Raw genomic sequence first — 26,125 nt, 5'->3', positions numbered from 1 at the left:
CTGGATTCACACCTCGGACACTAGGTGGCTCTTTTGAAATTCCCTCGGGTTTCTACTGTTCTACGCAGATTTGGTAAGTCACAACATATCAGATATTTTAAAGGAAACTATTTAAAAGAGAAATTTTTTCCACATTTGAAAAAAATGGGTTTTATGTGTACATTGGAAGAATGGGTTTTGTTTGAAATTATGGCAGTCTGACAATGGAACAACTATATGAGAAGATTAATATTGATCGAATTATGCAGTTTATTACTATGCTTATCCTCATTTTACTATTTAAAAAGATAGTCAATTTAAGTGCCAGGATGACAGCTTTAGAAAAACTTGTTAAACCTGTAAAAATTCAGACAGAAGAAATTAACAGTGAAGTTGTTTCAAGTTTGGATCATAAGGTTACAGAAAGAAAGCCTGTTTTCACACAGTCACCCTTAATTTATCCTGTAACTGTACAGCAGTTGCCTGATCAAATGACTACACAAAATATTTGGGCTCTAATTGAAATGTTGGATTTACGAAGGTTTAAGGAGGCAATAGTATCTTATGGCATGCATTCCCCATATGTAAAGCAAATGTCAAACTCTTGGTCAACATATAATAGGGTTGTACCACAGGACTGGCGGGAGCTGGCACAAGCTGTTCTTGAACCCAGTCAGAGGCTTCAGTTGTTTTTTTTAAAGTGACTTCACTTCTGTTAAGTCACAGTATTTTTTTTTAAGATTTATTTATTTATTTGTTATGTATACAGAAGAGGGAGCCAGATTTCATTACAGATGGTTGTGAGCCACCATGTGGTTGCTGGGAATTGAACTCAGGACCTCTGGAAGAGCAGTTGGTGTTCTTAACCTCTGAGCCATCTCTCCAGCCCGAGGCTTCAGTTTTAAACTTGGTTCAAGGATGAGGCTAAAAACATAGAAAAACAATGGAGGGATACAAGAATACAAGTTTGCCAGGATCAGCTTATTGGAAAAGGCCAATATGCTTCAGTACAAACACAATGTTTATATGATGTCCAAACCCTAATTTTATGTCGAACAGCAGCCTTGAATGCATGGAACAGAGTTGAGGAACCAGGAAAAAAAAACTGAGACATTTACAAAGGTAATGCAAGACCCAAAAGAATCTTTCACAGATTATTTGCAAAGACTGGCTTCAGCAGTAAAGAGAATGGTCTCAGATTCAGAAGCTAGTAAGATAATAATTGAATCTTTGGCCTTTGAGAATGTGAATGCAGCATGCAAAAGAATAATTCAGGCCGTTAAAGGCAAGATCTGCACCTTTGGAAGGTTGGATAAGAGATACAGTTAATGTTGAGGCTCATGAGCATGATGATATGTGGGTAGGAGAAGCAATTTCAAAAGGTTTGAGGAATGTTAGATGTTTTGGATGTGGAAAGCAAGGACATTTGAAAAGGGACTGTAAACAGGGCATTCCTAGAAACAATGTTTCTTCAAGGAACAATGGCAACAGAATGCCCCTTCCTTCTGGAGTATGCAGAAGGTGTGGTAAGGGAAAACACTGGACCAAAGAATGTAGATCAACAAAGGACAGACAGGGTAATCCTTTGCCTCAGTCTTTGGGAAACTCCCGGAGGGGCCTCATGCAGGCCCCCATAGCAAATCCAGTTCAAACCTTTCCTGCAGCTGTAGAGGAAAACCCTGCTCAGAGCAATTAAATAACCAAATGCCTATTGGAATAAATCATGCTGGTCAGGATGATGAAACAGAGAGAATAGAAAATTCAGGAGAAAACATAAAGAAAATTTTTTGGCAAACTTCTATTAATGAACAAAGACCAAAATTAACGATAAAAATAAATGGTGTTTTGTTATCTGGTCTGGTAGACACAGGTGTGGACGTTACCATAATTGCACCGGAATTTTGGCATACAACTTGGCTTCTTCAGGAGGTAAAGTTCAACTGTTAGGAATTGGGACATTATCTCAGGTGAAACAGAGTGCAAGATGGCTCAAATGTATAGGTCCAGAAGGACAGAGAGGAAAATTAAAACCATATGTCGCTAACATAGCTAGGAACCTGTGGGGTTGAGACTTGTTACAACAATGGAATACTCAGATTAACATCCCTCCAATCTCAGAAACAAATCATAAACTAGCACATGTTTCTGAGAGAAATATTAGAAGATACTGTTCTAATGAGTGGTCACCAGCCATCCATATTATACAAGAACAGGGCACAACAACTGATGATCTTCCAAAGACACAAACAGCTCTACCTTTAAAATGGTTAACAGACAAGCCTGTATGGGTCCAGCAATGGCCTTTAACAATAGAGAAAATCCAGGCTTTAGAAGAGCTGGTAGAAGAACAGTTAAAGGCTCAGCATATTGAAGAATCAACCAACCCTTGGAATTCTCCTGTATTTGTTATTAAAAAGAAATATGGTAAATGGAGAATGGTAACAGACCTTAGAGCAATTAACAAAGTAATTCAGCCAATGGGCTCTCTACAATCTGGAATTCCTTTGCCCACTCTGTTACCAAAAGGATGGCCTCTCATAGTTATTGATTTAAAAGACTGTTTCATTTCAATACCCTTACAAGAAAAAGACAAAGAAAGATTTGCTTTTACAGTGCCTACTTATAATAATTCTCAACCGGTTAAAAGATTTCAATGGAGGGTCCTCCCACAGGGAATGTTGAATAGCCCAACTCTGTGGCAATATTTTGTACAACAGCCATTGGAAGTGATATGTAAAAAATTTCCTAAATCTATAATTTATCATTATATGGATGATATTTTACTAGCTGACTCAAATGCTGATACTTTAGAAAGAAGGTTTGAAGAAGTAAAGAAAATTTTGCCTTGCTGGGGATTACAAATTGCTCCTGAAAAGATATAAAGAGGATATTCTATTAATTATTTAGGATATAAAATAGAGCTACAAAAAATTAGACCCCAAAAGGTGCAAATTAGGAGAGATAGACTACAGACTCTTAATGACTTTCAAAGATTATTTGGAGATATTTGTCATCTACGAACTATTGTTGGGGTAAAAAAATGATGAACTGAATAATTTGTTCAAAACCTTAGAAGGTGACAAGGACTTAAATAGCCCAAGAGAATTATCACCTGAAGCTGAGAAAGAATTGGCCTTGGTAGAAAAGAAAGTACATGAAGAGCACGTGGATCGTATTGATCCAAAGCTGGATTGCATTTTGGTTATTTTACCTTCTAGGCATTCTCCTACTGGAATATTAATGCAGAGGGAAGATATTATATTGGAATGGATATTTTTACCAAATAAACCAAATACAAAATTAAAAACTTATGGCCGGGCGGTGGTGGCGCACACCTTTAATCCTAGCACTCGGGAGGCAGAGGCAGGCAGATCTCTGTGAGTTCGAGGCCAGCCTGGTCTACAAAGTGAGTTCCAGGAAAGGCGCAAAGCTACACAGAGAAACCCTGTCTCAAAAAACCAAAAAAAACAAAAAAACAAACAAACAAACAAAAAAAAAACAAAAAAAAACCTTATGGGGAAAAAATCTCTGACTTGATTTGGAAAGGAAAATTGAGATTGAGACTTCGTCAATTAGCAGGAATAGACCCAGCAGAAATTGTCATACCTTTAACTAAGGAGGACATTGAAAAATTATAGACAGAAAGTGAATCTTGGCAAAGAGCTTGCAGTAATTTTTTGGGAGAAATTAACAGCAAATATCCCAAAAGCGATAGAATTGATCTTATAAAGAGAGCTGATTGGATCTTGCCTCGAATTGTACAGGAAAAACCCATATCTGGAGTTTGTACATTTTATACAGATGCTAAAAAACAAGGAAAGGCAGGTTACAATACAGAAAATTTAAGTAAAGTGGTTCAAAGTCCTTATAATTCAGTGCAAAAATCAGAAATGTATGCTATTCTGTTGGTATTAATGGATTTTTCAGAACCTCTCAACATAGTAACTGACTCTCAGTATGCTGAAAGAGTGGTATTACATATTGAGACTGCAGAATTTATCCTTGATGCTTCAGAATTAACTTCACTATTTATTCAATTACAAGATACAATCAGGAAAAGGATTCATCCTTTATATATAACTCACATCTGACCCCATACTGGTCTGCCAGGCCCTCTAGCACAAAGCAATGATGAGATTGATAAATTATTGATAGGAAATGTGCTGGAGGCCTCAGAATTTCATATAAAACATCATGTCAATAGTAAAAGTTTATAAAAGGATTTTTCCATAACCTGGCAACAAGCCAAAGAAATAGTAAAGAAATGTCCTAATTGTTCCTTCTACAATCAAACGCCATTAGCAGCAGGATGTAACCCAAAGGGTACTCAGAGGAATGAAATCTGGCAGATGGACATGTTTCACTTTGCAGAATTTGGAAAACTGAAATATGTACACCACACCACTGATACTTATTCAGGATTTCAATGGGCAACTGCTTTGAGTTCTGAAAAAGCTGATTCTGTAATCACTCATTTGCTAGAAGTTATGGCCATTATGGGTATACCTCCACAAATTAAAACTGACAATGCTCCAGCATATGTCTCTGTTAAAATGAAACAGTTTTTTGCTTATTACAATATAAAGCATATTACAGGCTCACCACATAATCCTACAGGTCAAGCAGTCATGGAAAGATCAAACAGAACTCTAAAGGATATGCTAAACAAACAGAAAGGGGTAACAAAAACCCCCAGAAATGGACTGCATAAAGCTCTATTAACTTTGAATTTTCTCAGTGCCAATGAGAAAGGAACAACAGCTGCAGAGAGACATTGGATAATAGAAAAACTACAGAATTAAATCAGCCTATATACTTTAAGGATGTGCTGACCTCAGAATGGAAACCAGGGTATGTATTATGTTGGGGACGAGGTTTTGCTTTTGTTTCTATAGGAGAAGATAAGCTGTGGGTACCATCAAAATTGATGGAGGTTCGATCTGAACAAGAGAGACCTCTTAATTAGAGGAGGTGATAATTCATCAACCATCATGAACATCCAATTTAAACTAACTTGTACCAGTAACACATGCCTGTTCGTTTAATCAGATAATAACTTGCCAAAAAGGAACATCCCCAAAATTAGTCTTGGGGAAAGGTTTTTGTTTTTGTCTTTTAAGAGAATGAAGGTTAAGGAATCTGTAGAACACAAGACAAATGAGACAACTGAAGAAAAGAGACAAATCATCTATCCCAGGAAACAGAGTGAAACGGTATATGGGTATATATTATCTAAAAAATTTTATGTCTTCCCAAATGTTTGTTTCTGCTTTTCTCTAAAGATTTAACACTATTGGTCTTCTAATAGTCCCAGTTCAATTAAAATTTAAAGCTGACTTTGGAGTTGGAGAATGGCTCTCTTCTTCTTTAAACTCAAGCATGTTGTTAAAAGGAAAATGTAAACTCCCTGTATCATGCCAGAATAAAAGAGCCATCTTCTGCTATGGGACAGGACAAAAGCCAAATTATTAAGGGACTATTCTATTACTAATCTCAACTCTTTGATTCTATTCTGATTCTTTAAACTTAAAGTATGAATTTTATATCAAAATTTACAAAATTAATATATATATATATATATATATATATATATATATATATACATTTTAAACTTTGTTAAGATATGAATGGTCATATAGAGTACTGGCTAATTCTAGAAAGAAAAAAGGCTTCAATTAGTTGCATATATATGTCTTTGTGTTTGAGTCTCTTATCAGTTTTCTGCAGGAAATCACGGCCAGGCCTAACAACAACTGAAGTCTCCAGGAAGAAGATGGGGCCCCACAACAACAAAAACAACAATTCCACATGGACAATAATAATATCACTAAGCTGACAAACATCATCTACAGATGAACTTTGAACTACAAAGTGCTCAGAGCAATTTTGAGATGACTAGCTGAGATGATCCAGTCTCAAAGACTACTTGAATAAGGACTTGAGATAAACCCTGAACTTTCACATTATACACAGACTGGATAATAATGAAGGATATAGTTACCTTTCCTAGAATTTGACAATTTACCTAAAATTTTTCTTTCAGGATAAAGATAACTGCGCCCATACCCAGCAGGAAGCAATTTTAAGAATACGACGCCCACATTCCCAAAGAGGTGGTGTGGGGTGGGTGGTTTTTTGGTCTTTTTAATGAGTTTTGGGTCTGGGATAAGTTTCATTGTTTGGGGGTTGTTTATAAGTTGTTGTCAAGGGTTAGGAAAAAGGCTAAGCAAAGGAGATTAGATTTAAGGTTCTTGTTTAAAAAAAGAAAAGAAAAGAAAAGAAAAAGAAAGAGAGAAAGAAAGAAAGAAAGAAAGAAAGAAAGAAAGAAAGAAAGAAAGAAAGAAAGAAAAGACAAGAAAAGACAATTACTAGTTTTAAATACTTTACATTGGATTGGATTGTTTTGTATTATATACAGATTTGAAATTGATATTGTTAGAAAATGTTATATGTATATTTCTAATTGTATTTATACCATTCATTTAACAATGTAATGCAATTTTCTGGTCCTTGAATGTTATTATTACCAATTATTAGGATATAAAGAAATGAAAGTTAGTAGTTAGACATTACAATAGAACTTGTAGACCAAAAGATGGCAGAGGTTGGGTCCAAGTCAGTGTTGTTCATGTGTCTCGGTAACATTTGCCGGTCACCCATTGCAGAAGCAATTTTCAGAAAATTGGTAACTGATGAAAATGTTCCAGATAAATGGAGGATAGACAGTGCGGCTAAATCCACCTATGAAGTGGGGAAGGCCCCTGACTATTGTGGGCAGAGCTGCATGAGAAAACATGGCATCCCCATGAATCATGTTGCATGGCAGATTACAAGAGAAGACTTTGCCACATTTGATTATATACTGTGTATGGATGAAAGCAATCTGAGAGATTTGAATAGAAGAAGTAATCAAGTTAAAAACTGCAAAGCTAAATTGAGTTACTTGGGAGCTATGATCCACAGAAACAACTCATTATTGAAGATCCCTATTATGGCAATGATTCTGACTTTGAAGTTGTGTACCAACAATGCCTCAGGTGCTGCAAGGTCTTCTTGGAGAAGACTCACTAGATGGTCCTGCCCACCACCATTGAGCAACTCACTCACCAGAGCCATGCCCAAGGGTGGTGGCAGTCCTTATCCCCATGCCCCACCTGTCTTTTCAGCTGATTTACTACTGTATATCTTTAAAATAACTGTAGGTGGAAATTAGGTATATGTTCAGAAGGATAAAAATATTTGAGTAAGACAATTTGAGGTGTGGCTAAGCATTCTTAGACTAATTGAACCTCTCACCTTGTCCTAATTACAAAATAGTGGAACAAACAAATATGGAACAAAATAGAACCCAATAAAGTAAGAATGACCTACAAGGTCCAGATCAGCCTCTGAGCCCAGCCAGCCTGAGTAGTCTGGTCTAACAGAGTGTGTGCATGGGCAGCTCCCAGAGGTACCATTTGCCTGCCTTATACCTCTGTCCTAGACTCTTGTGACAATAACTCCATCCATATCAACCTTCCATTTAACACTGGAAGAGTTTAAATCAGACACTGAGGGCATTCAAATATTTGAAAAAGGAGAAGCTGGATGTGATAATGCAGGCCTGCAATTCCAGCAGGCCCTCTTGGGCTATACAGTAGAGATGGGAGCAACAGATTGATAAAATGAGCATTTTTACTCTTCCTTGGTTTTTGTCTGGTGTTTTTGAGCTTTGTTCATATTTTGACTCTCTAGTGGTAAGTTTGTAGTGTTCTTTCATCAGCATTTTAAAAAGTTAACAGGCAAGCATAAGTAATTTTAGTGCATTTTCTGAAAAGTGACCTCAAATTCATATGACTATATGTCAGAAAAGAATGTGAGTTAAACTGGGAAGTTAATAAATACAACTGAAATAGAAAAAAAAAAAACAACAATAGAACTTGTAGTCATATTAGATATGTTTTAAAAATTGAGCAGATATATTTTAGTTAGACAGGTCATCTTCAAACCCTTCAGAGATCTACAGAATATGGCATTTAAAATGTTTTAATAACTTAGAAAATTTTTCTTTTTTGAGACATGTCAGCTCCTGGCAGTACCAATCTACTTCAGAGAAAATATGGGCATTGAAGAAACTGCATATGGAGTTAACTTTCATTGTGGCAAAAGTTAGCCACTGAACAACAAAGTATCCTCCAATCAACAGGACAAAATGGACAGAGAGAACACGAAACAAAGGACTACTGATTCTTGCCAAAACAAGTGTGGATATGGCTTTATCAAAAGGCATCTTCTGAGGCCAGGACAATATGGTACCATCCCTGAAGTGGCCTTCGCAATCCAGAAAAGGTACAGTGCCCTTTTCTTCGAAGGCAGCTGAACAGGCAGTGGGCTGATGGCTTCTGTTGTGCAATGGAACAGCAGCTGAAAGCTCACGCCTCTCGATAGTAGACTGGCATTTAGTAGAGGGATGTGGAGAAGGGGATGCTGAGATGAAGCCATATATACACAGCCAAGAAGAATGGACAGCTGAATTAAAAAACCATCAACAATTTACAGAATTTAAAATCCTGAATCATGACAGGACACTAGTGGAATTCAGGTGTTTCTGGTACATGGACTGTTCTCACTCATTGTGAGGTTGAACTGTTGATCTTGTGTACATCCTACTTCACAAATGAGTCTGTCAGATACGCTAAGCCTATAGGCTGAAGATGATGCCCCAACACTGCGGAGAAACCTCAGGTGACTGTCCAGGCAGCTGGCTGTTTCTGTCAACTCACAAATTTTTTGGAAGTTGCTTGCATGCACTTCCTGTTTTTATTTTTGTTAGCTAATATTATTTCCTTCTTGGGTCTCTGAGGGAGTTGAAGATTAGTTAGTTATAGTTGAAGGTTAGTTAGTTATAGTTGAAGATTAATTAGGATAGAAAGTGAATTAGATACATTTTGGACTTACCAAAATAGGATAGATAATGGAATTATTTTCTCTGATTTGTCAAATACAAATGGACTAGACATTGTTTAGGTATTTATTACTTGTATATATTGTATATAGTTATTGTACTCTTGTATATAGTTTTTCTTTTGTTAGTTATAACCTCTTTCTTTTCATTAAAATAGAAAAGGGGAAATGTGGTGGTATTCTACTTGTACTGAAACGTGATTTTGATTGTATGTTAATAAATAAAGTTGCCCGGGTGTCAGAGCTATTAGAGCCATAGCAAGAGCGTGGCGGTGGTGGCACACACCTTTAATCCCAGTGCTTAGTAGACAGAACTAGATAGATCTCTGTGTGTTCAAGGATACAGCCAGCATTGGAGACACACACCTTTAAGACCTGGAGGGCTGTACTTACAGGCAGTGATGAGGCAGTCAAGTGTTTGGGTTTACAACCAATGAGAAGGCAGAACAGAAAGACTATGTAAAGACATACACACAGTAAGTAGCTCTCTCTCGGGGAAGCTAGGAGCACTGCAGGAGGAAGGGTAAGATTTTAGCTCTGAGCTCTGACCTCTTGGCTTTCTCTTTTACATTGGTTCTGTGTTTCTTATTTAATAAGACGGTTGTTTACATCTACAGAATGTACTGATGTGGAATTCTAGAGGCCACATAGAATGCGACTGGCTGCTGTAATCACCATGCATTAATTGACATCTATCACTATGGTCACCAAAAATAGATACATCTCAAATTTTCGCTTAGAGGCATGATTTTTTTGGATGTGGTAACATGTCTTCTTACTCTGTATGTAATCATATGCTGTAAGTAAGAGAATTACTTGAGTCAGGAGCTCAGAGTCATCCAGGGCAATCATAGTGTTGCTGTTTTCTGTGGGCATGTCATGCTTATCACCGTCATGAAGCAGGGCACTATGGTGATTTACAGAAGACTGTAGCCATGGCAACAAAATAAACAGTTATACCTTCTCCAGCTACAATGAATCTTGGAAATGCTAAAATATATCAAGGTTAAAAAAAATGAATGACAGAGGGGTGGGACTTTGCAGTAGTACAGCTGCCTTGAGTCACACATGTGCCTGTGAGTAATCTTAATAAACTCATTTACTCACCAAGCTGGAAATCCTTCTTTGGTCCGTCTTCTTCACTACTGGGGTAAATAGGCATTTCTTTTCCATCTCCTTAGGAATGTTGCACAACAGTAACATATGAGATCCTAGCCCTTTTAATAATAAGAACTTAAAATAGATACAAACATTCATTCACATTGAACACTATTGGTGAGGATGTGAAAGGCAGATAATGCCAAAGCTAACTGGCAGGTGAGCAAATTGGCACCACCACCCAGAGGTTGTTTGATGAGAGCAAACAACCTTCCTTGTCCTTTAGCTTACTTATTCTTGTTCTCAATGTACAATATAAAGATATTAGCAGCTAATAGAAAGGGACTTATTTATGAGGATATTTATTGTGGTACTGTTTGTCAGAAATACTCAAATAAAAGCAATTGATGGGACTGATGAGAAGGCTCAGTGTGTGCCTGAAAACCACCAAGCCTGAAAACCTGAGTTTGGACACTGGATCCCACCCATATGGTGGGAAGAGAGAACAGATTCTCAAATGTTGTCCTCTGACCTCCATCTGTACACTGTGACATGGGCATATGCCTCCCCCTTAAGAATAAATATATGTCAAAAAAGAAAGACTCACAATCCTAAGTTGTTTTTGTCAAAGACACTATGTAAGTGGCATGGTAGGGTTGCTTTGAAACACAGCTCTGCCAATGCTTATTCAGTCACATATTTATGTTTTTGATGTTGTGATCCCAATCCTAAGAGTTTATCTAAGACCAGTAAAAACATGTTCACCCAGAAGCCGGGCGGTGGTGGCGCTCGCCTTTAATCCCAGCACTCGGGAGGCAGAGCCAGGTGGATCATTGTGAGTTTGAGGCCAGCCTGGGCTACCAAGCAAGTTCCAGGAAAGGCGCAAAGCTACACAGAGAAACCCTGTCTCGAAAAAAACAAAAACAAAAACAAAAACAAAAACAAAACAAAACAAAACAAAACAAAAAAAACATGTTCACCCAGAAGCCTGTGTGCAAAGAGGGCATATTTAGTAACAATTGCCTCAAATCAGAAACAGCCTAATGTCTTATAATTGCTGAATGGATAAATGAACCATGGTATGTATCCCACAGGGTATTGATGATTAAAAGGGGCTGAGATTTTGAGACATGCCACATGTCTGACTCTCAAATACATATGTTCAGTGAAAGAAACTAGGTTCCTTCTGTCCTGAAACTTACCACGTAGCTGAGGATAACCTTGAGCCTCCAACTCTGCCTCCATTCCCTGGTGTTGAGTTGATTTATGTTTTTTAAAATTAGTATTTGTGTGTGTGCACATGATGTGTGTGTATGCCAATGGTTCTCAATCTTCCTAATCCTGCGACCTTTTAATACAGTTCCAAATATTGTGGTGAACCCCAACCATAAAATTATTTCATTGCTATTTCATAACTATAATTTTTCTACTATTAATATAAATATCTGCTACGCAGGATATCTGCTTTGCAACTCCCAGAGAGGTCACAAGTCACAGATTGAGAACCACTGATATGCCATGGTGAACATGTGCAGATCAGAGGACAATTTTGTGGAGTCAATTGTCTCCTTCCACCTTTATATAGGTTCTGGGGATCAAACTCAGATCTACAATTATACTGTAGTGGTTTGAAAGAAAATGGCCCTTAAAGGGAGTGGCACTATTAGGAGGTATGGCCTTGTTGGAGGAAATGTGTCATTGTGGGAGTGGGCTTTGAGGTCTCTTTTACTCTTTTGCTCAAGCTTCCCTCAGTGTGACTTTCAGACCATTTCCTGTTGCCTGCAAGATGCAGGACTCTCAGCTACATCTCTAGCATCATGTCTGCCTACATGCTGCCATGCTTCCCATCATGATGGTAATGAACTGAACCTCTGAAACTGTAAGCAAGCTACCTCAATTAAATATTTTCCTGATAAGAGTTTCCGTGGTCATGATGTCACTTCACAGCAATGGAAACCCAAACTAAGACACATACCAAGTGCCTTTACCTTGTTAGCCATAATTGACATTTTTTTAAAACATTTTTTTAATGATTTATGTATTGTTATTTTATGTGCATTGGTGTTTTGCCTGCACGTGTGTCTGTGTAAGGGTGTCAGATTCCCTGGAGTTACAGACAGTTGTAAGCTGCTATGTGGGTGCTGGGAATTGAACCTGGGTCATCTGGAAGAGCAGCCAGTGCTCTTAACCACTGAGCCATCTCTCCAGCCCATGACTGGCATTTTTAACTAAGCACCTGCACTGCTGTGAATGGAGAGCTAGGAGGAGGTGCCATGAAACAACACTTTTCAGATTGCCAGGGACATCGCTTACTCCCTGACCTTGGATCCATGAAGCTGTTTGTAGGAGTCCTCTCAGTTATATGCATACTCATTTCTGGAAATGGGAATGTTTTGAGATAGAGTCTCTCACTGTCCTGGAACTTGCCAAGTAAACTATGCCAACTGGTCAACAAACCCAGGGTCCAACTGTCCAGCCTTCCTAGTGCTAAGCACATACCACCACACCTGGCCTTTTACATGGGTGCTGGGGCTGAAACTCCAGTCCTCATGTTTATGGGGCAAGTACTCTACCACTGAGCCATCTCTGCACCCCTGTCTAATCTTGTGACATCGCTATATGACACTGCTATCCACAGAGTGTCAGACCACAGTCATACCTATCCTGGTATGTATGAGGCTGGTGAGTCCTAGGTTGGACATGCCTACTTAAGCCATCTCTACATGACTTTTAATACTCAACACAGTTGATGACATGTAAATAGGTTCTCTCTCTCTCTCCTCTCTCTCTCTCTCTCTCTCTCTCTCTCTCTCTCTCTCTGTGTGTGTGCGCGCGCGCGCGCGTGCACGCACATGTGTGCACATGCATGTGAGTGTCCATGGATGCCATAAGAGGGCATTATTTCCTGTGGAACTGGAGTTACAGGTGGTTATTAGCAACAATATAGGTGCTGAGAGCTAAACTCAGGTCCTTCGTAAGAGCAGTATGTGCTCTTATCAATGAAGCCATCTCTCCAGTCCCACAAAGTTATATTGTCTAGGGAAAAAGTCTTTGCATATTGAGTTTAGATGTTACTATGTTTTCCAGTACTTTCAATAATTGTTTGAGTCCATGGATATTAACTGCAGATATAAAGCACCAACTGTTTGAACAAATGCTTTCACAGTACACCAGCTTCATTCCAACTAAGGCAGGACAGAGATGGTACTGAAATAAAGTCAAACTGCTGTGTGACTTCTTAATACTGTAATTATGATCTTCAGACACCAGTGGAAGACCACGGCCACTGATAATCTCAGATGGAAGAAATGACAGTGAATTTCATGGAACCTGAGTCCATGAGCTATTTGGGAATTTTATGATTGGTCTTACACATTTTGCTTTATTGTCATGCAATAGGCTAAGCAATCCAGCTATATATTTATGTGTATAAAACTGTGTATACCAGAACACTCCAAGCAAGGGGGAGGAGCTCCATTCACGTGGGACCTGATGTATCTATGAGTGTGACAGCTTATTTAAGTGTTAACAGATATCACTGACACCCATTTCTGTAAATAAAGCCAAACCAATAGTTGAGAGGCTCCACCAAAACTCAAGACACATGAGGTGTTTTGTCTAGCACTTTAAGATGTTTGCTGACTACTGGGGGTTGTCTTTCTGTATGCTGTGAATATATGTTGTTCCCATTGGTTAATAAATAAGCTGCTTTGGCCTATGGCAAGGCAGTTTAGAGGCAGACAAGAAATCCAAGGAGAGAGACAGGAAATAGTAAGGGGGAGTCTGGAGAGACTCCAACCCACCACCGCCCAAGGAACAACATGTCAGCAGACCGGCAAAGGCACAGAACACATGGCAAAACATAGATTAATAGAACTTGGTTAATTTAAGATGTAAGAGCTAGCACTAGACTGTTCAGATATGCAGATCCACCTTACCATGTAATCAATTTGATAGTCCCCAACTGATAGATAACTGTTTTTTGTTGTTGTTGTTTTCTTTCATCTTTGGGATCTATTTTGAACCAGCCCTGTTTTCAGTGCTCAGCAGTTAAGCAACCAGCAGCTATTGTCCTGGAAGGCACAGGTTCGGGCAACTCTAGCTTGGGAATGTTTTCTCTCTGACTTTTTGTGTCTGGATAGTTCTGAAGGCTTTGTTAAGACCCTGACCTCATTTGGAGTTGGTCTGGTTGAACAACTAAACGTAAGCAGTTCTTGCTGGCTCTGTATTGGGACTAGACGGGAATTGTGCCAACTTGTTCAGACAAAAGAACTGGAAAAACCTTTGCAAAATTAAGGTCTTCGTGTGCATTCATGGACAACTCTGACCATCATTGTGGCTGCAGCTTTTGGTGGTTATATGCAGACTTTGATTAGCTGGTCTCCTACACAGGAGCTGGGGGTTTGTGAGTTCTGATAAAGCAGAGCTGTTCATGAACCCCTTTCAGATGCATCACCTCTCGAGTTCTACCTGGCCATCTACTTGTAGTTAACTCTCTACCATGTTCTTGCTTGGTGCTACTGTTAGGCTTACCCACAAAATACTCCTTTGCAAAACAGACTTGACAATCTTGTGTGGGGAGCAGTCTAGAGGCAGTGGAAGTGTAGATGTTACTGAAGCCACTGCCCAACTTGCTCAGTGGTCTTGTGCTCCCGTGTCATGCTGAGTGGGGTTCATTAAGTTGAAATGTTCCCTGAGAAGAGGCATATTAAACACTGTGCCCCTTGATTCCTGTGAGTCGGTAATTTCCCAAAACTTGGCCAAGCATCAGATTAACTCAAGAGGCAAGAGAGAATGCAGGAGCGGCTCTAAATCTGTGGGCTCTGGGCTAATCTTTGCAGTATGGTTCTGTGGAGTATCCAAGAGACCTCAGACCTCAGCCCAGCTTTCGACATCTCTTCTACTGCTCTTCCTGTTAGGTCCAACTTCTCTTGTTGAATGTTGAGAAAACTGCTCTTGGTGAAGTTATAAATCCTTCCCCTCCTTGGTTAAGGAATCAACTCTGACTCGCCAAGGCTCCAACACTGATCCTGCACAGCCGAGTTTAATAGGTTCTTCAAAACCTTTTTTCCCCCAGAGCTTGGCACTCAGACAAAGCAAAAGTCCTTTTGCTTCTAAGCTTTTGTCTTCTTCACATTTAATAAACTCAGCTTTGACTGAGCACTGACATCTCTCTCTCCATCCTGAAGCAATGACTCTAATGAGTCCGACTTCCCAGAAGCACCCAGAACACAAAAAAATCACAGGAACAAGGACCATAGCAGCTAAAAATAGTGTCACTAGCTGGCTTAGTAGCACACACCTCTAATTCCAGCACTTAGGAGTGGAGGCAGGAGGATCAGTTGTTCACAGTCACCCTTTCTACATAGCCAGAGACCAGCTTGGGTTACACAAAACTCTGTACCCTAAAAATACTGCATTCCAGTGAGACAGAAGAGCTGTCCCAATCTGTTCCACTCACAGATAAACCTTCAGCTCTCATCGTGCGGAGGACTGTGTGAAGCTATGCTGATAGGAGACAGATAAGGAGTGGATGGTTGCTGTTTGTAACAAAAGGTTGGGACTCACATTCAGTATAACAACCATAAGAATAAATGGCACATGCCTGTAATTTCAACACTCAAGAATCTACGACAGAGTTGCTGTGAATTTGAGGCTAACCTAGGCTTCATAGTAAATGCCAGACCTGCTAACGGTTCGCAACTAGTATCTCAGCAACAGATTTCAAACACTTCTTGAGTAGGCGTGTGTCGTCGGGTCTTAGAAGGAATAAGGAAGGATTGTTGCACAGGACAGCGGTTTCACATACCATCAAACTGATGTACTGCTGAGAACCAGTGTGAGCACTGCAGATGTCAGGCAAACTCAGCCCTGTTTCCTCAGCAAGGGCAATGGTGTGTCCTAATCAAGCTATTTCTTTTTCAGAGCAGCTCTCCTCTGAGTTAAAATTTACATGTAACAGAAACACCGAGGGGAAACAGCACCTAAGGAATTGGACAGAAATGTACCTGCGTGGCTTTTCTCCACAACCGAAATAGAGAACATTTCCATCATCCTCAAAGTTACCTCGAGTCCCTTGAGTAGGTTCCCGTCCATCTACCCTCAGCCCCAGCCACTGCTGTCTGCTTTGTGTTGCTGTGGATTAGGGGAAATCAGTATGGCTTTTATTTGTGTGTGGTTTCACTCAGCGTGACTCTGTGAAAAGCACACATGTTACTTGAGTCAGTTTTCTTCTGAGTAATATTCTGTTACATGAAGATGCTGTTATCCTATTGGTGTGGACCTCAGCTGTTTTTAGTTTGGGTTATTATGAATAAATGATTGTGAACATTTATATACAATGTGTGTGAACATATAACTCCATTTTTCTTCAATAAATATTGGTGGTAAAAAAAAAAAAAGATGTAAGAGCTAGCTTCCATTGGCCGTACAATTTGTAAATAATATTAAACCTCTGAGTCATTATTTTATAAGTGGCTGCAGGACTGCAGGACTGAGTGGGACCAGAGAAAACTTTCAACCACACCTGACTCCTACATTCTGGTTCCACGTTTTTCTAAGAAAAAGGTATACAGTAATCTCTCAGTGATGATTATTTTTCCATAACAATAAGCTAGAAATAATTTTTAAAAAGAGCAATGAGATATGTGGATGGGGGCCTTCCTGGCCCATAACATAGCTGAGTAATGGACAGCCATGGAGAAAGAGGAGTGAGCCTGGAGGTGTGAGGCACTGGGGATTAATTGACTAAGTCAGTGCCTGATCCAAGGCCACTGATGACCACATCAAGATACTCTGAACAGTCTTTTTCTTTTCTTCAATCTCTTCCTTTCATCTCTATCTTACTCTTCACTTTCTTTCCTTTCTCTCTCTTCCTCTTCCCATTCTCTCTTCCTGTCTCCCTCCCTCCTTCTCTCCCTCTCTCCCTTCCTTTCTTTTCTCCTCTCCCCTATCCCAAATTTTCTTCTATGTCTACCCCTTCCACATCCCATTCCTTCTCTTCATCTTCTTCCCCTTCTTGGTGTAGCCCTTTGTTTGGACAGTTTCTTTAGGTCTAGTTCATGGCCACTCTGCCATTTCTTCCTAAACCTTCTGGGGTCAGATTGGACTCATCCTCTATCATAGGAGAGTTGAGAATGGAAAAAGGCACAAATTAAAAGAAAGCTTCCAAGCAGAGAAACATCACCCTGGCCCACCCCGAAGGACAACGTCGTATCAGCTTCTTAGGGACAAGTCCTCTCAGTGCCTGGTCCTTCTTGGAGTCAGCTAGCACTTGGGTCAGTTATGTAGGATTTCCTTAACATGGAGCTTCCCAGGGATGAAGACTCTGTTAAGGCTGTTGAGAAGTCCGTCTTCTTCCTTTCCTGCAATGTTGATCCAAGAGACCTCCCTCAAGCCTCTTGCATATACAAGCACTCTCTGGAGCTTCTCAAGGAATCTGGGACTCTCCCAGGGACCAGTGACAAGTCTGCCTCTGATCCCCATCCTGCTCCACTCCCTGAGGTGTGCCAGGTGACTCATGGATCAGTCATGCCACATACCTGTCACCAACAGAAAGGTTGAGTTCACCTGTACCATGTCATGCAGGACTACCTGGTAGTGCTGCCTGGGAACTCTTTACTCCCCATCCATCCAGAACAGGAACATTTAAATGTTGTCAAGAAGGAAGTTTTACTTTGTTTTTGTTCTGTTTAGGTGTTTGGTTTTATTTGTTTATTTTTTAAAGGTGGATATTTATGCTAGTTCTTTAGAGGAAACAAAATTGGGTCCTCCAGGTAAAATGATCCCTTGTGCCTCTTCCACAAGCCATTTTCAGACAGATGAGCAAGAAACTCATTTAAAGCCCAGCTTATCTAATGAATTAGAGATTAAGAAATTTAAAGCCTTGTTCAATGAGTGAATTAGAGATTAAGGAATTCTTGGGGTAACTTGCTGAAATGCAAGCTGTTAGAGGAAAACAGCCCAGCAGAGCTGTGGGCTGAGCTCAAAGGAGTTTAATGTCCTCTAGCCAAGAGTTAGTGGCTTTCTTTCCAGGAGACACACTGCAGTAAGAGGCTTGAAAGAACAGGAGAAATCCTCCTGTAGGTGGAAATTTACAAATATGGACAGCAGCTGTTGGAAATAGCAACTCCTCTGAAGACCAGCCATGGGCAACTTTTGCAAAGATGGCATGGTGCAGGGGCAGGGGACAGATTACTCTGTGGGTAAAGTGCTTGCTGATTTAAAGGGATCAGCCAGAATCCTGAGGGTTTTGCATTCTTCCTGGATTTATTAAGGAAGAAAATAGCCACTGTCTTTATTGGCATTGCTAGAAAAGGAGTGGCTGTTAGTTTCAAAGATGGCTCACAGGAAACTTTCCTGAAGATTATTCCATCTGATCCTCACAGGAGCCCAGAAGACTGATGGAAAAGATGGGAAAGAGGAAGACAACAAGCTTCAGGAGGGCAGGATGACCTGCCCAAAGCCTCAGAACTGGATCCATACAGTACGATGATGCCAGCTAGACTATGCACATCCATGCCGTATGTGTTAGATCAGACTCTCTGACTACCAGAAATCAGGCTGAGCTCCTCTGCAGCCTCTTTTTTGGATGGAGGATGGACTTAATAAAGTAAGCTGTGGCTCATGGCTCTTACAAAAGAGTTCAGTTTGCACCCCCCCACTGGCATCTGTGAACATGCCCAACCTCCCTGATTCCTAGAACAAGGACAGCCTCACTGTTATCTAATGCCTTCCTACCTTGTGACTCTTAGTACACATGGCCAAGCTAGATTACATGGTACAAAGCTTGTCCTTGATTCCCTCAAAAACTGTAAGACTCAGAAACTCCCTTTGTCCCCTGCAATTGAAGAGAAGGTACTCTCTCTTCAAAGCCCCAGCCAGTGTGGTGGCCAGGGGCCATGATGTGATATCTTGCTTGACAGTCTGGGAACTGAAGGGTCTGTCTGTCTGTCTTAAGGACCTCCCATGATGCTTTACATGGCAGCTATGTCTCCTAACATTAGTCCACCCCAAGATCTCAGTTAAGACTTCCTATGATAAGTCTGTAACTCTCCCTAAAGCTCATGGGAAGGATAATTCCCTGTTGGCTCCTTTCTACATGCCTGTATTAATTTCTAACAGTATAGTGGTTGGAATGAACTCCTAGATCCACAGAATAAGGACTTTTTCATGTTGAGTAAAGTTGATTTACACCTCTTCTTCAAAATTTCTTCAAGTTTTCCTAGAGTGTGACCCAATAGGAATTTTCCATTCTTGTGCCGAGGGTGTAGCTCAGTGGGGAAAGAACTGCTCTAGCATACCACAGGCCCTGGGTTTGATCTTCAGCACTCCCTAAAAATGTGGTGGTAGAGACACACACAGACAGGCCTGTGTTGTTATCTTCTGCTGTGAGATGGTCTTTCTGTATGCTGTGAATGTGTTGCTATGATTGGTTAATAAAGAAGCTGCTCTGGCCTATGGCAAGTCAGGTTTTAGCTAGGTGGGAAATCCACGAGAGAGACAGGAAGAAGAAAGGCAGAGGTGGGAGAGATGCCAGCCTGCCACCCAAGGAGCAATGTGCCAGCAGACTGGTAATGCCACAGCCATGTGGCAAAACATAGATTAATAGAAATGGGTTAACTTAAAATGATAGAGCTAGCTAGCATGAAACTTAAGCCATTGGTCATACAGTTTGTAATTAATATAAGCCTCTGAGTGATTATTTTATAAGCAGCTGCAGAACCAAGGGAATGGGTGGGACCAGAGAAACTTCAGAAGTGGAAATTGGAGGACCAGGACTTCAGGCTCCTGCTTGTCATCAGCCAGCTAGAGGCCCACCTAGATGGGCTGCATGAAAGCCTGTCTCTAACAGCAGAAGGACTGAAGTTAAAGACAGTTGTACGTTGCCTGATGCAAGTGCCATCTCTCCAGCCTGGTAGAATATTTTTACAAATACATTCCTGATCCTCATGGAGCCTGGCTTCCCACCAGAACCCAGAGGCAGAGCCCTCTTTCTCTGTACGAACTCTAATCACACAAGGCTGAGTGAGAATCCTGATTATTCTGTGTTTTTTGGCAAATGGTCTCTGCATTGAACTTTGATATCAGCGACTATCAAAAAAATGAAGTCAGGCCGGGCGGTGGTGGCACACACCTTTAATCCCAGCACTCGGGAGGCATAGCCAGATGGATCTTTGTGAGTTTGAGGCCAGCTTGGTCTACAGAGTGAGATCCAGGACAGGCACCAAAGCTACACAGAGAAACCCTGTCTCGAAAAACTAAAAAAAAAAAAAAAAAAAAAAAAAAAAAAAAAAAAAAAAGATGAAGTCAGGAATGAAGTGCATGCCTTTAATCCTAGCACTGGAAAGGCAGAGGCAGGAAATTGTGAATTTGAGATCAGCCTAGACTATATAATATAGCCAGACTCAGAAAGAGATAGGCCCCATGAATTGTACTTAACTCTTGGGATGCTAACACAGTATCAAGTTAGTCAATGCATGAACAACACTTAGTATGGTATCTGGGACACATCTTAAGAGGCAGCAAGCTCATCCTCTGTAGATGAATTTCTAAATGGTCTTATTAAATAAAAAACATGGAGCCAGATATAGGGGTGAAAGTCTGAGAGAGATCAGGGAAACAAGGAATGTTACAGCTAACCTTATCTCACCAACTCAGCAACTTCCAAATGCAAGTTACTTCCTCTCTACCCATGCCTATAGGCCTTGCTGTTCTGCCATCTGATTTGCTCTCTCTGTCCAGCTACATCACTTCCTCTTCTTGCCCAGATCTGTCACTTCCTGTCTGTCTGCACAGACCTCCAGACCTCCATGGTTAACTAGTGTTGGAATTTAAGGCGTGTGCCACCACACTTGGCTCTTTTCTAGTGTGGCCTTGAACTCATAGAGATCCAGACAGATTCCTGCCTGCCAAGTGATAGGATTAAAGGTGTGTGTACTGTTGCCTGACTTCTTTGTTTACTTATAATGGTTGTTCCTATTCCTCTGATCTTCAGGCAAGCTTTATTTATTAAAGCACAAGTAAAATATCACCACATTTCAGCACAAATAAAATATCACTAAATCTTCCTTTCCTATACTGTTCCTATCTCTGTCTCTGGAACCAAAATCTTCCTGGACTGGCAGTGTGCTAGACAATAAGAATGCTGGAGTGAATAGCCAGGGTCTCTACTCACACAGCACTCTCAGGCTGACTTAGAATTTCTATTGCTGTTATAAAGGCCATAATCAAATCCCATAACCTCTTAGAGAGAAGAGGGTTTATTTCATCCTACACTTCCAGGTAACAGTTCATCACGGAGGGAAGTCAGGGCAGGAACTCAAGGCAGAAACCTGGAGTCAAGAACTGATATAATGGCCAAAGGGAAACAAAGCTTGCCATTCATGGCTTACTCCGCCTGCTTTCTTAGACCACTCAGGACTGCCTGTCTAGGGGTACACAATGAGCTTGTCCTACCATATCTATCAAGAAAATGCCCCGTAGGCTTGCCAAATTGGTATGGAAACTTTCTCAATTGAGTTTTTTTCCACCAAATGACTATAGCTCATGTCAAGTTAGCATAAAAGGCCAGCACACAGCCCATTGGGGGAGTGAAGTAGCAATGGATTTAATATGTAAGTTCAAACTGATGTGTTAATCAACTTTTCTGAGGAATTGGAAATGTAGCTCAGAGGCAGAGCACTCTCTTTAAATGCAAGGTCCTGGGTTCCTTAATTGGGAATATAAACAAACAAATAAATAAACAAACATATAAATTGGGGCTGAGAAGATGGGCCTATGGTTTAGAGCTGTTGGTCCTCTTGCAGGAAACCATTATTCAGTGCTCTTACATTGGGCAGCTCACAAATGCCTGTCTCAACAAAAACAAAAACAACAACAAAAACCACAGAAACAAAATCAAAACCCTGTCAAGAATTCACCCAACAAAGGTAAAAGGAGAATGGAATGCTGGAGACCGTTGAGCCCCTGGCTTGTGACTAAAGCCAACTCTGCCACAGGACATGTTACAGACAGGAAACAAATTAGGTTGATTTGAATTTCTATTTCTTGCACCCAAGATTCTTTTTTTCCCCCTTGTGTTTCTGTGTAGCCCCCACTGTCCTGGAACTCACCCTGTAGTCCAGGCTGGACTTGAATTTAGAGATACCCCTGCCTCTGCCCCAGTGTTGGGATTAAAGGGCTTCACCCAAGATTCTTATTACCCATTGCCTTTTGGATGCCTACAGCATATTCCTGGGCCTCTCTATGTTTTTTCCTCCCTCCCTCTCTCTGTACATGTTTAATATTGTCTGTTTATTGTTTCTCATGTGCAGATGCTAAACTCAGATGTTATACTCAGTTTAAGTATTATCTGCACAGCACATTTATAAGAACTAGCCATTCCCAAGGCAAAAATGACATGTTCTAATGTGGATTCTAATGATGAACTACACATTAACAGAAAATGTGGTGATATTTTGTTTGTGATCTAACAAATAAAGCTTGCCTGACGATCAGAGTGTGGAGCTAAGCCACTAGTTAGCCATAGAGGCCAGGCAGTGGAGCACACACCTTTAATTCCGGCACTCGGGAGGTGGGGACAGCAAGTGACTTGGTGGGGCAGAGAGAGGAAGTGATAAGAGGAGACAGGACCTCAGCTCCCTTTTAGGCTGAGGATTCGGTGGAGGTAAGAAGTCTCTCTGATGGCTGACTGTTCTGCATGTCTGATCTTTCAGCTTTTACCCTGATATCTGACTCTGGGTTTTTATTAAGACCAATTAGGATTCATGCTACAAGAAAATAAGTGATAGTTTATGGAAGTATTTTAAAATATATGAATAGGACTGGTAAGATGGCCACTGAACATGACAACCTGATCAAGTTTGATCCTGGGACCCATATGGTGGAAGGAGAGAACTGTCTCCTGAAAATTGTCCTCTAACCTCCACACACACAGGCTATGGCATATGCTTGTGCAAACACATGTGCATGCACGTACACACACACACACACACACACACACACACACACACACACACACACATTTAATTTTTTAAATGTTTTACATGTCTGAATACATGTAGAATACTTATGTCCTTAGGTAATTCATCTAAACCAAAGGCCTCCTTCAATGCCTTACAGAGGATGAATAGACCTGGACAGGTTTTTCTCAAAGTAGGCAGAATGATCATGTCAAATTGGCACTTAATGTCTGATTTATCTTCATTTCATTCTCTCCCGCCCCATTCTTCTGCCTTCCCCTTCTATGTACTGGGATTAGAGGCATGTACCACCATATCCACCTCATTCTATTCTTCATTCCTCCACCAAAAGAAAACAAAGCTTTGTTTAGACCAGCTGGCTAGCCCTTCCTTCCTTCCTTCCTTCCTTCCTTCCTTCCTTCCTTCCTTCCTTCCTTCCTTCCTTCCTTCCTTCCTTCTTTCCCTCCTTTCTTTCTTCTTTCCTTCCTTCCTTTCTCCCTTCCTTCTTTTCTCCTGTCCTTGCTTGCTTTCTTCCCTTTTCACTCTATAATAGTCTTTCTGTTAAAAACATTTCATGTTGTTCATCATTGAGTGACCAAATACTTGGTGAATCCAGGGCTTAATGTCTTCCTGTGCCCACAGCTATTTCTCTTTATTTTCATAGCTTGCCCCAGCTTGTCTCTATGGGAACACTAAGCAGAGCAGAGAGAGGTCCCTCTAGACATTCAATTTTAAATAACCATCTCCCTTCATGAGAAGACACTTCCAGTGCCATGACTGCATAGGAGGGACTCAGTCACTTATTTCCTATCCAGTGGAGCATTTATTCAAGGCACTAACTGCATGTAAATACATATTTATATATTGCTGGGAAGATGGGCATCACTTTTAAAAGAATTGTAGATATGACTATCAGATTTTTTTTTACCTGTTTGTTTATTGAGATAGTGTCTCTCATAGGCCAGCCTGGTCTCAAACTCTCTATAGTCAAGGATAGCCTCAAACTCTTGATCCTCCTGCTTTCATCTCCTGAATGCTGGGTTCACAGTCATGTGCCACTATGCCAACTTTATCAATAATTTGTAAATATTTCATCTCATTCTACTTGATAATGTCCTTTGATGCACAAAGTTTTTAATTTTGATGAGGTCCAACCTCATCTGCTAATACTTTTGCCAAGTGTGGTAGAGCATACCTGCAGGCCTAGCACTTGGGAGGTTGAGACAGGTTTACCTTGATGAGGCAGTATCTCTCTTGTTTCTGCTTCTGTAATGACATCAATCAGAGGCCGGTGACAGTCTGGGAATGACTCTCTCACACTCAGTGGTCACAGCAGTCAGCGTTATGTCACACACAGATGAAAATTTCCCTCGACTATTTATATTTAATCTCTGTGACAACCCAATGGAACAATTACTGTTGTCATTTCTGCTTTGTACACAGAAAAACTAGAGCAAAGAGAAGTTGAACAACTTGCCCAGGCAGAACATGGTTGGTAAGAAATAGCTGCCGTGCACATACCTTTAATCTTAGCACTCAGGAGGCAGAGGCAGATGGATCTCTGTGATTCTGCTCTACAGAACAAGTTCCAGGACAGTCATAGCTACACAGAAAAATTCTATCTCAAAAAAACAAAAGAAAGGAAGGAAGGAAGAAAGAGAGAGAGAGGAGAGAGAGAGAGAAGGAAGGAAGGAAGGAAGGAAGGAAGGAAGGAAGGAAGGAAGGAAGGAAGGAAGGAAGGAAAGAAAGTTGAGAGTTAAGTCTAGACCATCTGAGCAGAATCTTATTTACCATATTGCTATGTTGCCTAAAATGTGAACATAGATGTAGATGTAACCAACCATCTTATTAAAATAAAAAACACAGAACCAATGTAAAAGAGAAAGCCAAGAGGTCGGAGCTCAAAGCTAAAATCTTACCTCCTGCAGTGCTCCTAGCTTCCCGAAAGAGAGCTACTTCCTGTGTGTCTGTCTTTACATAGTCTTTCTGTTCTGCCTTCTCATTGGTTGTAAACCCAAACACATGACTGCCTCGTCACTGCCTGTAAGTACCACCCTCCAGGTCTTAAAGGCATATGTCTCCAATGCTGGCTTTATCCCTGAACACACAGTGATCTACCTAGCTCTTCTACCAAGTGCTGGGATTAAAGGTGTGCGCCGCCACGCTCTTGCTATGGCTCTAATAGCTCTGACCTCTCGGCTGAGGAGATGGCTCAGTGTGCACAAGTATGAGTACCTGAGTTTGGATCCCCAGCATCCACATTAAAAAGCTGGACACAATGGCACATGCCTGTAATCCCAGTAATGGGACGAGGAATCAGGAAGATGGTTGGCCAACCAATCTAGTGGAATCAGTGAGTTCCAGGTTCAGCAAGAGACCATATCTCAAAAAATAAGGAGGGAACTGGCTCAGTGGTTAAGAGCATTTGCTGTTCTTGCAGAGGACCAGAATTCTGTTCCCAGAACTCACATCAGGTGGTTTATAATGGTCTGTAACTCCAGCTCCAGGAGGTTTAATGGCCTCTTCTGGCCTCTGAGAGCCACATACACATACATGCCATTACACATAAGAAATAAAGCAAATATTAAAAAAACAAAAAACAAGATGGTGGGCAATACAGGATAACAACTAATATCAATCTCTGGCTTTGACACATACATCCGCATATACACATCTACATAGGAGTATAGAAATATTAGGATCACAAACAGCCTGTGTTAAAAATATGATGCAAGAGATTGGAGAGGTGGCTCAATGGTAAAGAGCACTGGCTGCTCTTCTAGAAGATCCTATTCAGGTTTAGTTCCCAGCCAACACCTGGCTACTCATGACCTCATGACCACCTGTTACTCTTTTGTTTTGTTTTATTTTGATTTTTGGTTTTTGAAGACAGGGTTTCTCTGTGTAGCTGTCTTGGAATTCATTCTGTAGACCAAGCTGGCTTCCAACTCACAGAGATCTGCCTGTCTCTGCCTCCCAAGTGCTGGGATTAAAGGCATGCATCACCACCACCACCTCATAAAATAAATAAATTTTGAAAAATGTGATTCAAGAGCTTCCTTTTGATGACTTAGATCTTCAGAAAACTCTTTTATTTTATTTATTTATTTCTAACCAAAATCTGGTGAATACTAGGCAAGCAT

At 40.6% G+C, this 26,125-nt stretch overlaps 1 protein-coding gene and 1 pseudogene across 5 annotated transcripts in view; one reads left to right on the top strand and one right to left on the bottom strand.

Moving 5' to 3' along the window:
* The window catches only part of Cep20 (centrosomal protein 20), a 76,894-nt gene that overhangs the window by 26,246 nt on the left and 24,523 nt on the right, over nt 1–26,125 (bottom strand). The window contains exons 5-6 of one of the 5 annotated variants that reach the window (XM_076577804.1): nt 24,178–24,248; nt 10,030–10,098 (exon numbers count right to left, since the gene is read on the bottom strand). The exons of 2 other annotated variants lie outside the window; for them this stretch is intronic. In XM_076577804.1, the coding sequence (XP_076433919.1) occupies nt 10,030–10,084 (55 nt within the window). In that variant the 5' untranslated portion in view covers nt 10,085–10,098; nt 24,178–24,248. Of the gene's footprint in view, nt 1–9,701; nt 9,821–10,029; nt 10,100–24,177; nt 24,249–26,125 lie in introns of those variants that run through there. 2 more of the 5 variants (XM_076577805.1, XM_042283486.2) reach the window with 2 other exon arrangements.
* LOC102913722 (low molecular weight phosphotyrosine protein phosphatase-like) lies at nt 2,718–7,193 on the top strand (annotated as a pseudogene).

The sequence above is a fragment of the Peromyscus maniculatus genome, chromosome 8, assembly GCF_049852395.1.
Source record: "Peromyscus maniculatus bairdii isolate BWxNUB_F1_BW_parent chromosome 8, HU_Pman_BW_mat_3.1, whole genome shotgun sequence".
In the NCBI taxonomy this organism is placed as follows: Eukaryota; Metazoa; Chordata; class Mammalia; order Rodentia; family Cricetidae; genus Peromyscus; species Peromyscus maniculatus.
This window is presented reverse-complemented; position numbering and strand designations above follow the sequence as displayed.